This window comes from Bidens hawaiensis, unplaced genomic scaffold (genome assembly GCF_021521415.1).
Source record: "Bidens hawaiensis isolate Kalapana, Puna unplaced genomic scaffold, B.hawaiensis_p1.1 tig00020536_1, whole genome shotgun sequence".
Lineage (NCBI taxonomy): Eukaryota > Viridiplantae > Streptophyta > Magnoliopsida > Asterales > Asteraceae > Bidens > Bidens hawaiensis.
This window is the reverse complement of record NW_027493144.1, coordinates 210,374-223,034: the sequence shown is the minus strand read 5'-3', so window position 1 is coordinate 223,034 and position 12,661 is coordinate 210,374. Positions and strand designations below refer to the sequence as shown.

The 12,661-nt window shown below is 37.9% G+C and overlaps 1 protein-coding gene across 1 annotated transcript; it reads right to left on the bottom strand.

Annotated features, from left to right (window-relative positions):
* Window positions 1–6,874: 6,874 nt before the first annotated feature.
* LOC143561106 (hyperosmolality-gated Ca2+ permeable channel 2.1-like) lies at window positions 6,875–10,678 on the bottom strand. The gene is made up of 8 exons (XM_077049247.1): window positions 10,305–10,678; window positions 9,579–9,722; window positions 9,419–9,482; window positions 9,083–9,328; window positions 8,807–8,995; window positions 7,662–8,516; window positions 7,196–7,429; window positions 6,875–7,123 (listed from the first exon to the last, which is right to left on the bottom strand). Exons 1-8 carry the CDS (start codon window positions 10,580–10,582, stop codon window positions 6,875–6,877), a joined length of 2,259 nt encoding a protein of 752 aa, XP_076905362.1. The 5' UTR covers window positions 10,583–10,678.
* Window positions 10,679–12,661: the final 1,983 nt, after the last annotated feature.

Sequence of the window (12,661 nt, the reverse complement as noted above, 5' to 3'; positions counted from 1 at the left end):
GTTATTGCTGAAAGTGTTGTTCTGTCGAGCGATGAAATCGACTTCTTCCATGGCCATGATGACTTGCTTACAGTCAATCTTCTTGTGGCTTCCTCCACAAGTGTCACAGGTGAGTCTGGTTTTTGATAGTTCGGCTTGAAGTTGTTCAAATTTTTTAGAGAGAGCTTCAAGTTGTGCTGTGACAAGAGTGTTGGAATCAACGTGGTGTATTCCTTTATGTGTAGGTGTAGATCTTGGTGGGTCGTAAGCAAAACTCTTCTTTGCGGCCTTCTCCAGGACTTCAAATGCTTCGTTAGGTGATTTGGATCCCAGGTCTCCACCAGCGATCTGGTCGATGGCTTGCTTGTTTTGACTGGATTGTGCGTCAAAGAAAGTTTGTACTTGTAATTATACACTCAGTCCATGATGTGGACATCTTAGAAGACTTTTGTATCTTTCACATGCTGCGTGTAACGATTCGTCATCACCGGTCCGGAATCCGGTAATGCTGGCTCGGTATCTGGCAGTTTTATCCGACGGAAAATATTTGAGGAGAAACTGTTCAACCATCTGGTCCCAAGTGGTAATGGAACCAGAAGAAAGATATTCTATTCATTCTAGGGCTTGGCCCCTCAGAGAGAAAGGAAAGAGTTTGAGTTTGATTTGATCTTCTGAACAGTTTTGGATTTTAAAGGTTCCGCAGATTCGTAGAAATCGAGATATGTGAGAAAGAGGGTCTTCGTCGAGGAGACCATGAAATTGAACTGAATTTTCCACCATATGAATGGTGCTAGATTTGATTTCGAAATTTTTGGTAATTTCGAGTGGAGCCACTCCATTGCCATAGCCTTCGAGAGTTGGCTTGGCATACTGGCTCATGTTCGGCTCATTGTTCTGGGCCGCCATCATTTCTTCGGTTTGATTTTCTCCTGATGTGGTGACGTCTACTGATTCGTCTTTGATTGCTTCTGCGGTTTCTGTAGTCCGTTTACGATTTCGTCGACGAAAGAGTCGTTCCGGTTCAGAAATTGGAGAAACAAGCGCAGGCTCAAAAGTAGAGGATATTCATGGGACTAAATCAAAATTAAACACTAAATTAAAAGTTAGTTAAAGTTAGTCTAAGTTAAACTATAAGTTAGGCTAGGCTATTCTAAACTATCTAAGGTTTAAGTTAATTAAGCTAAAGTAAGGTAAGGTGAATAAAGGTAAAAAGTAGGCTAGCCGTAAAATTATATATTTTAAAAAAAATAAAAATTAAAGATAAAATAAAATAGAAGTTAAAAATTTGTACAATTATTAACAATGATTAAATTAAAACTTGGATTGTTCTTAGAAACGTAACGTGTCCCCGGCAACGGCGCCAAAAACTTGATGTGTTCTGCGCGTGCGGTTAAATATGAAAGGATGAAATGATTTGCTTTTGCACAATATCGTGTTTTAAATTTATAAAAGTGATTTCTACAAAGACTAAACACACACAAAATAGGCAAGTGTACCTATCGTATATGTAGAATAGTATTGGTAAGAACCAAGTATCGATCCGTTGACACAAATGTTTCTAATAGTGAATCGTTATTTTACTTTAATCGGAGGTTTTAATCATTTGGGGTTAATTTTTTTTGAACTTTATATAAAATGTAAATACTTATATATAATATATAGGTGACCAAGATAAGAAATTCTAAACGAGTTTTTCAATTATGCGAAGGTTACCATCTAAGATCAAGAATCCACTCCATTTTAACATTGATAATTAATATTTGGACATGTGATAAACCTGCCATAGCAATATATGATAGATGGCTCCCTAAACCTTTGTGAGCATCTTTGGCACTAAGGAGATAGCATGCGCATTTTAAAGTCCACCCTTTCCTAATGTCATACCATCTCAATGATGTCAATTTAAGTTGGCAAGTAGTTTCGTAAAGTAGAAAGATTAGGATTGACTTCGATTTCTCAAATACCAATTCTAACAACTTCGGGTGATTGTAGTTCATCACACAACCTCCCCTTGGTTGATTTATGTAGGTTATAATTACACATTCCGTTAGCATATGATTTCACGTCTGATGTATCAACAACAACTTGTTGATCAGACGCTCCAACTTCCTCGGCGGTTGTTTGTGGTTCTTGAATTTCTTCAAGATCGACAATGTTATCTCCAGTTCCTCGATTGAGAAATTTCTTCTCAAGGAAGTGGCCTTTCCTCTTGATAAAAATCATATTTGTATCAGGATGAAAGAAGTAATAACCGCTTTGGTTATAGTATCCGACAAAAACAACTTTTACACCACGGGGATCAAGTTTGTCATCAGACTCACTTGAGATGTAATCATCACATCCCCATACTCTAAGGTAAGACAATTTGGGCTTCTTTCCTTTATACCATATCTCATATGGGGTTTTGTCTATCTTCTTAGTTGGAGCTAGATTAACAATGAGGGCGGCGGTCATAAGGGCGTAACCCCAAAAGGAGTGAAGCAAGTTAGTTCTACACATCATCGATCGAACCATGTTTAGCAAAGTTCGATTTCTCATCTCGCTCACGCCATTATGTTGGGTTGTGCCAGGTGGAGTGAGCTGTGAAACAATTCCATGCTCTTTTAGATGAGTGATGAACTCTGAGCTGAGATACTCTCCACCTCGATCTGATGGAAGCATTTTAATGGTTTTACCAAGTTGTTTTTCCACTTCGTTTTGAAACTCTTTAAACCTTTCAAAAGTTTCGTGCTTGTGTTTCATAAGATACACATAAGCGTATCGACTATAATCATCGATAAAAGAAACGAAGTATCTTTCATGGTTTCTAGTCATGGTTCTGAAATGTCCACATACATCAGAATGTATGAGTCCTAACAGATCACTTGCTTGTTCACTTTTATGAGTGAATGAGTCTTTGGCGAGTTTGCCAGCAAAGCAAGATTCGCAATCATCAAACGAGTCCGGTCCTGTGGATTCAATAATCCCTTTGGATTGGATTTTTTTAACTATTGCCTTGCTTATGTGGCCAAGTCGGCAATGCCATAGAAAAGTATCATTGATGCTAGTCGTGATACATTTTGAAAGTTGATATACTTTATTATCAGTTTGAACATCAATCTCATAAATACCATTTCGAGGTTTAGCCTCAAAATAGAAGATATCATGTAAGTAAGCAGAAATAGCGATGACATTAAAAACGTACTTAAAACCTTGTTCAAGCAACAATGAAAATGAAATGATGTTTCTAGTCAAACCAGGAGCATACAAACAATTATTCAAAGGAAAAACTAGGCCATATGGACAAGTAAAATGAAAAACTCCAGTTGCCAGAACTGGTACTCGCTTCCCATCTCCAACGATGAGTTCCATGCTGCCTTTATTCAGTTTCTTCCACTTCTCAGGCTCCTGCAAGACATTAACAACGTGGAAACCACATCCGGTATCAAATACCCATGTGTTACTAGAGACAGTGAAAAGTTCAATAACGTATATGGAAATACCTCGAGAAGTGCCTTCACCATTGGCCTTCTTCTTTGCTATCTCAGCTAGATGCTCGGGGCAATTATGCATCCAGTGCCCCATCTTGTTGCACTTGTAGCACTGGCGCTCCTCAGAAGGCGGCGGTGGTGCCTTTGCAACTTTCTTGTTAGTGTTGGTGGCAGATTTGACAGCAACAGTAACTTTCTTCTTGCCTTTTACCTTATAACCCTGATTCTTGCGTTTAGGCTTCTTTACCCCAGCAGATCGGATCATCAGAACTTGATTGGTCCTAGAAGGAATGTTCATCTCAGCCGTTTTGAGCATGTTGTGCAGCTCCGGCACTGTCTTTACCTAGCCGTTCATGTTGAAATTCATTACGAATTGGTCGTAAGAGCTGGGGAGAGAGTTGAGGATGAAATCAGCTGCCATCTCATCGGGCAGGGGATAATCAAGTTTCTTAAGCTGATCGATGTGCCCCTTCATCTTTAGGACATGCGCACTGACGGGAGACCCCTCTGCCATCTTGCAGCTAATGAGCTGCTTCATGGTGTCGAACCGTTCCTGACGGGCTTGTTTCTGGAACATGCCCTTGAGTTGCTCAAGCATCTCAGAGGCACCAAAGTCTTCTAAGCCTTTAGCAAGCTCAGAAGTCATGGTGGCTAGCATAATACAGGAGACATCAGCCGAGTCATCCCTATGCTTCTCAAGAACTTTTCAAGCAGCGGCTGTGTTGTTTTCACGGAGCAGGTCCATCGAGAACATACAGGCGCTTTGCCATTGTGAGAACAAGTCTCAAGTTGCGGTGCCATTCGATGAAGTTGGTACCATTCAATTTATCCTTCTCAAGGATAGACTTAAGTGCGTAGGGTGAATTTTCGTTTGATGACATGTGTTTAATAAAGAAAAAGTAATTTAATTAGTATTTTCGATGTTATAATCCTATTATTAATGACCCAATTAACATTAATAAAATAGGGATTTGAGAATCTGGCTTCCAGTTAGTAATGGAAGTTGTAGCACACAACATTAGTAAGTGGTTATGCAGACTGACAACGATTGCCAATTGTGAATAAAGCACAACTCTTGGTTATGAGGCCTGTTAAAAAAACAATTGTCTAGGTAGATACGCTTAGCCTCATCTATGCCCACCTTAGTCTCCAGACAGCTGTAGCACGTAACAGAAGAGTAAAGTAATAGTCGCCCTAGTATATACATGCGTGAAAGGGCCGGATGTGTCAACGAAACCCTTTCACCTTGAAGGGATAGGCTAGAAAACAAGTGCGGTGTTGTAGCTCCAAACACTTGAAATTTCGCAGTATGCCTCAAGTGTGGCTTATAGTAGGATGACATTAACAATTGATTTTAAAATTGGGATTAATTTTAGAATTTACCGAATAGAGTAAAAGTCCAGTTTTACTGTATTAATCGGGACAACTTTATGAACTCTTTCATCTCTCAGGACACTCAGTTTTAAATAACCTATTAAAACTAAGTTTGTCGCGATATGACTAACCAATTTTAAGTTAATAGTTAAACTATTAAGTTATAAGATTTTGGAAAATCAAATTTAGTTTAATTTTGCAAAAGCTTAATTGGTTAATTAAAATTTATTTTAATATATTTGGTATTAGGTTGGTGGTATTATAACCTATTATAATCAAGCAAGCAACCAAAATAGCAAACAAGAATATGTAAATCTTAAATGACCAAAAAGGTGATTGGTCTTGCTAGAGTCTATTAGCAAGACCAATCGGGTCAAGGGGTCACAACACAAAAACAACCACTTGGATGGACTCCTGGTGCATCCCGTCATCTTTGCTAACTCCCACTGACTTCAAGAACTCCGTGCGCTCGTTCTCGATTTTCTTTCGGGTCTTCTTCATTACAATATTCACTAATACAAGTAATGAAAAACTAAACCCTATCTATTACAATTTTGAACCATCAAGGTGGCCAAAAACCATAAAATAAAACCTAAGAATAACATACAACTTTGAACCATCCATATGGCCAAAATCAAACAACCAATCACACAAGGTCGGGCCAGATTTACATATCCAATAAAATAAAATTGAGCAATATTTTGGTCAAATAAAATAAATAAAAATTGACCAAACCAAGATTGCTCAAAAACAAATCTAGATCAAAAACTTCAACTAGCTTGAAGTTTATGATGTAGATCCGGTGAAAAGACCGAATTCGACTCGTATGTTGTAGCCTAGGCTCTGATACCACTGTTGGGTTCCAGTGGTGATCAGTCAACGGTTTAACAATTAAACCCGGTTTAATTAAATTAGTTTCATAATTATTAATCACATTAATATATGAATACGCAGCGGAATATAAAAGCGAGTAATCACCATGAAGCGGAACCGTATAGTATCTGGTTACATACGATACGAGTACGAGTTATAAAATAACATATAATAGTAAACCGTAAATATATATGTTTACCTCGGTTAATGATTAACCGGTTGAGACACCGAGGTTCAACGAACGATGCTAGGTGACGAACCGAACACGATGACGGTTGGTCGTGATGGCGAGTTGGGGGCAAGGTGGCGCGAACACGGCAGCAACACCAGATCAGAGGCGGAGGCAGCAACACGGCAGCGATGGCGGTGCGGTAGTTTGCTTTAGCGGTGGTCGGTTACGATATCGGTAGCGGCGGCTAGACCTTTGTGGCTTGCGGCAGAATTCCAAAAAACCCTATTTGTTTTTACGTGATGTATGTATATCTAATATATTCATGCCTCCAATTAACTTGGAGTCATCTCAAAGTAAAAAAAGGTTTTCTTATAATATAAATAATAGTATTATTTATCATATGACTCCAAGTAAAAAGAGGTTTTCTTATAATATAAATAATAGTATTATTTATCATTAATAAATTCTAACCGGGCCAAAGTCCAACTCGTTCCAACACTCATTTAAAGTCCGAACCACTATATTATCTATAACAATTATAAATAATAATTTCGTCATATTAAATTCGTCATTTACCGATCAAACAATTTAAGCGGATTTTAGTTCGTTGCCCAGGATGTAACTCTCACGTGTCACAACCCGGTCGGCCACGTTGACTTACCCGAACCGGTCCATAATTCCAACATACGTTACAATGGGAGTATATATGGGACATGCATGTGTATATTTTGCTTTGCAATTAAAAACCAACAAAATCTCTAGAAATCTGTATAATTTATAAGCTTATGATCAACACTAAGAAAATACACCACCACCAAGAAAACTCGTGAACACATTACAACTTTACAATCCAAGAGAAACTACTACTACACATGTGAACTATCCAATAATGGAATGATAGAAAAATACATACATACAAGTTTGAGGTATATACAATCAATCATGTGTACGACAACATCCCATTGGAGAGATTGATGATCCATTTTCAAACACGAATTCAAGATTCCTAGTTGATGGATACTATCTTATCTTCAGATTCTGTTTCAGCCAGATTCTCCACAATCTCCAATTCTTCAAGACTCTCACTGCTGCTACTCTTCTTCGGTTTATCAGAATGCTTATCGTCGTCTTCTTTTGTTGGCAACTGCATCTGATCACCACATAACTCAAACTGGTTATAAGCTTTCGGTAAATTCTCAACAATCTCTTGTAGTTTTCCGGATCGCTCATCATCCCGATCCATCTCAATAGCATCCTGCGCACACACATGAAGAAAACAGTTATATATTACAGATATAGTGTGTTTTACTACAAGTTGATTACTTACTTGTGCAGAGCGGTTTTTGAAAAGCGGTAAAAATCTGTTCTTGCAGAATACATTGAAAAGTGCAGTGCAGACGATTAGTGGGATGGTGCAAGTTGAAGCGGTGCTCGACTTTTTCATACCGAAAAGGATTCCAGCTACTACTTGTGTGAGTATTAGTGAAAAAATTGTGGCATTGTGTGCAAGAGTCCAGTAACTCCCATCTGTTTGGTATTTCACATAATAAACATTCATGATCTGCAAGGAATTAAAATATCATTAGATCATATGTAGGTAGGTGTACGCAAAATAGATGTTAAAAGAAAGAGAGAAATTTTTGGTATGTAGGTGGTTTTTTTTTAATATTTCTTTTTCTTTTCCAATAATTCATTTAACATTGAATTTGATATTTCTCTAAAACCTTGTAATATTTAGCTTAAAAACCACTGTAAACACTTTTACATATAAAATAACCAAGAAAGAGAGAGACCTGATTGCGGTACACAAGAAACGCGAAGCAGAAGTAAACCAGCAAGAAAGGCAAGATCAAAGGCGCCAATATGCAAAAGGTAAACCCAAGGAGTCCAAACAAGAGGACCCTTGTAACCTCAGTGTGGAACGCAAACGTAATTGGCCGAACAAAATCCTCGTCCTTCATCAAAACACATTTAAACAACCAATTCCCGACAAGTGGCACGGGCTGCAACAGCTCAAATGACAGCCCGGACCAACCCGATGTCATCACATACGTCATAAAAAACGAAGCTTGTCTCGGTATAAGTTCAGCAAGCAGTGTAGCCAAGTCTTTAGGACTAGTAACCGTTAACCTCCCCATCCGCTCAATCCAAGAACCCGAAAGAATATTGGAAAAGTAAACGTTCCAAATAAAAAAGATTAAAACTTTAACGCACGCGCTTCGTTTCCTCGTACTCCGAGACACGCGCCCCTCGAGTGTGGAAAATAACATCATTAGTGGTGGAACTATAGTTAGAAAGACGGTTAGGACTAAACTAGGTAGGTATCCGGTAATAAGGTTGATGTAACTCCTGTCTGATACGCGTCTTAGAAAAGGAAACGTGCTTTGGAGATATTGTATTTTGGTTAGACCTTGAACAAATGTAGTGGGAAGTAGGAATATCACGCTGAACACGATTGATGCGATGAATACTGATATTTTGCGGATCCATAGTAAGTTATAAGGTACACATAGGTTTTGCCAGAAGACGTCGAGTGGCTCTGGAGCTGGTTCCGTGACCCATAACATAGGGTCGGCTGATTGGATTGTTTGTGATACAACTAATGCATCGAATCGGCTCTTGAAGAACACTAATGCAGCTTCACACTCCTGCATATAAATTTTGTTTTCTTTTCAACCATTGTTGTAATGTACAAGTGAAAACTAACCATGTTTTCCAGTAATTTTTATGTAAATAATTATATTTTTCAGAATGGAGAAGAAATAATCATTAAACAGTAACCAAAGTTCATATATGTTTAATTTGTCTCGCTTAATTTTAAACTCTTTTAGTTATGTATAAAAAATTATAGTTGGGAAACTAGGTTACTATTATGTAAATTTATCCAAAGAAAGTATACAAAATAACTAGAACGATAGTTATAATAAGCGGAATGAACCTTTCCTCTGAGCTCCTCATCCACGTTATGATTGGTCAACTCACTCCCTCTCCCTACTTTCTTAAAAGAGTCTGACTTTGCTCTACAAAGCCCACACCTCTCTGTATTCGGTTCACAACATTGGTTATCAGGAATAGTTGCCATTACAGGGACGGTTGTCATAACCTTATACATCTTCTCTGCATCCTCCTACAAAAACAAACTCATTATTATTATTATTATTATTATTATTATTATTATTATTATTATTATTATTATTATTATTATTCAAAAAATGTAACTAGATGCATGACAATGATAGTGCATTAGTACCATAAGTTGTTGAACTGCGCCAAACCGATAAATTATTTGGTGGGTAATGTAACTCGATGCATAATAATTGCTAAAGAACTTCCCCACTGACTCGTTGTAGGACTCAATTGATGACCATGGGATGCCACGCACGACAACTGTAAAGTTACTTGGCCTTGTTGGAAACCTTAATACTTGCTCGGCTCTCATTCTAGCAACGTTTTCATACTCCTGCACGTATATAATCATAAAATGTTTGAAAATATGATATATGCATACAACTAACTACTATGTTAATGATGTATATATTGGGGTTCTTACGAAGTATAGAAGAGTGCAAGCACACGCGGATATAACGTATAGCGTGAAGCAGTGAGCCCAAAGCCTGAAAGAAACACCCCAAGATGAACATGCATACATACATACACGAATATAGCCATATAAGGAACGAGATATGTATATATTAATGATTAATGCATACCATTTTGAACCTTCTTGGACATTTCCAATAGTCAATAAATCCATGGCAGTAGAATCTTCAATCCCTTGTATCCCTTCCCCAAAATAATTCAATGGGAGCACAAGAAAGGTGCAAAGGATAGTAGCAATCGCAAAAATTCGTATACTGCACTTTGAATTACAAAAAATATAAGAAAGAAGCAATGCAATGACTGTTGGTATTAAACGGAGGGAAGTGGAAATTTTCTTATTCATCAAAAAATTAGGTTCTTTAAAAACGCATGACAAATAGGTGGTTTCTTACTGTCTCATGTCTCAGATGACGACTTCACTAGAATCTAGTCAGATTAAAGTTTCATAATTTTGTCTTAGTGAAGTTGGCATATGAAATAGCGACTTCAACAACAAAAAATCAAAAATTCTGGATACTGTCGAATTTTGCAAAGTCAAGGGTCAATACGGGTCAATATTGCGACTTGAACAACAAAAAGATAAAAACTCTGGACACTGTCAGATTTGCATGGTTAAGGGTCAATACGGGTCAAAATGAGTTCAAGTCACGATTCAACAATTAAAAGACAAAAACTCTAGAGTCTAGACTCTATCAGATTTGCATATTCTAGGATAAATACAAGTCAAAGCAAGTCCGGGTCAAAATAGCAACTTCAACAACAAAAAGGCAACTTGCTACTTTTTTAAAACGACCCCTTTTGACCCGCTTACATGGGAAATAGTGAATTGTACCTACCTAAAAATAACAATCCTTAGAAAAACAACTGCATCAATGCCCCCGCAAGCAAATATGTCTTCTTCAGTTGCATTCCAAGCTTTTAATATCCAACTAGCCGAAGGGGCGAATCTTTCAAAACAAATATTCTCGTTTCGCGTGCGCCCCTGAGCGATCCGTTGACCAAAGTAAACTTTCACATTGAGTGGCTGCTTTCTCAATATTGAATATAACGAAAACATCCCGACCGAAATCCATATGTTCATACCAGCCGAAGTCAATAAAGCTGGTATGTCCATCTTTCTGTTTGATCTTTCACTTCACCTTCGCAAACCTTATTAGTTAACCCAAAACTTTATATACTAACACTGAACCGGTAGCCACACTTGCTTTTAAACCTGTAGCATCATTGCAATGTGTCAATTTCATTGGTCACCACTTATTAATAATATGCTTTCATTGATGTTTAGTGAAATGTACTAAATCAGATAAATATAAAGTATAGTTATTAAACTGTATCTATACCAATGATACTCCTAAAGTGCAACAACGAAAATGAAGTTACATGTCAATATAGGTCATGGCTCAAATTATAAGAAAAATCTAATTTGGGTAATTGTTGTATTCACAAAAACCAAACTTGAGTCTATTTTTAGTAACTAAAGTCGATCAAGATCGAAGTGGAAGGCAATATACATATGAGCGGGCTGGTTCATGTTTCAAAATAAAACATACCCTTGGAGGAAAATCCATGCAATATTTGTCCCAAACCCATTATCGAAAACTGGATTTTATTTATCAAATATATTGAAAACGCAATTATCAGCTTTTGGATGCAAACGCCATGAAAGAATAATACGATGGAACAAGGCATAAAATAATGTTAAAAATCCTGATGATTCAACATTGAAATCCCAAACAAAATGGTGGTTGAAGCAGTTAGATTTCAAACCTAAGACGATGATGAAGAACATGCATACATACATAGATAATTTAAAAACGTACGTACCTTTGAATGATGGGTTGAAAAAGCATGAAAATTGGGAAAAACAATGAATTACAAGGGTAGGGTAGGGTTTATCTGATTGGATTGGATTGGATTGGAGGGAATGAATGAACCGATTTGAAGAATGCCCAAGTATACGCCTACAAATATGCCCGCCCAGGATTATGGATTTCATTTCACAACTATTTCTTTTTTTTATTTCTCTTTTAATTAATTTCCAAATAACGGCACATGTACGTGAAACAAACTATTAATTCTTTTAACGGTATCAACTTTTTATTTACGTCTCACAAATTCTCTACGACTTCAGACCATCCTTAATCAGGGAAGGCAAGTAGAGGCGCAAATCGGTTAACCAAATTCAAACTAGTTATTAACCAGTAATGTGGACATCGGTTTGTAACGGATCAGTAGAACCTTCTATAGAAAATTTCATATTTCGACTATTACTTTAATTAATGTTCCCACACACACGTATAACCAAACAAATTTCCTACATATTTTCTCTCTAAATATATATTGTTTTTACACATATAAACACAAACCGAACTACATCTGGATAATGGATAAGCGAGCAACAATCTGTGCCGCTATCCCCCTTTTGAATCGCAAAGCCTATTCTACTAAAGATCAATCCTTGGTTCCTAGGGCTCTGCGAGTCACTGTGACCACCTTCTGCACTCGCTCCAAAAAGCGAACCGCCTCGGGAGCTAGGGATCAAAATGTGTCGAAGGCAAAAGAAATAAACACGTGCTGATTCTCCAAACACGCAGCCTCATGCTTAGCAACCTTCCTAGATTCCGCTATCAAAACCGCATGTCCCGGAACGAAGCCACTGTCTCTCAGCCCCACCAACGGGAATACCCCAGTGAGGTCAACACACGCTAGACGTGCACAAAAAAACCGGTTCCGGAACCTAACTGGTGGAACCGAACCGGAACCGGTTCTAGTTCCAACCCGGTTGGTACAATACCCGGTTTGGGTATTTTTGTACCCGAAAATCGTACCCGGTTCTCCTATTTGTATGTCAGTATCAGTTCCAACCCGGTTCCTACCCGGTTCTTAATTGGAACCGGTTCGGTTCGTACCTGGAAAAACCGGTTCCGACGGGTTTTTTTTGAATGGTCAAACAAAAGTCAAACTAGCCGTTGGAACCGGTTCCAACGGTAATATAGCCGTTGGAACCGGTTTTTTAGACACCAATTAGCCGTTGGAACCGGTTCCAACGGTAATATAGCCGTTGGAACCGGTTTTTGATGCCCAAACCTATATATAACTTGTTTCCACCACTTGTTTCACCACCAAACTCAAAAACAAACTAAAATACTACTCCTTTAGCAAACCCGTTCCTTTACCCGACCATCCAACTAAA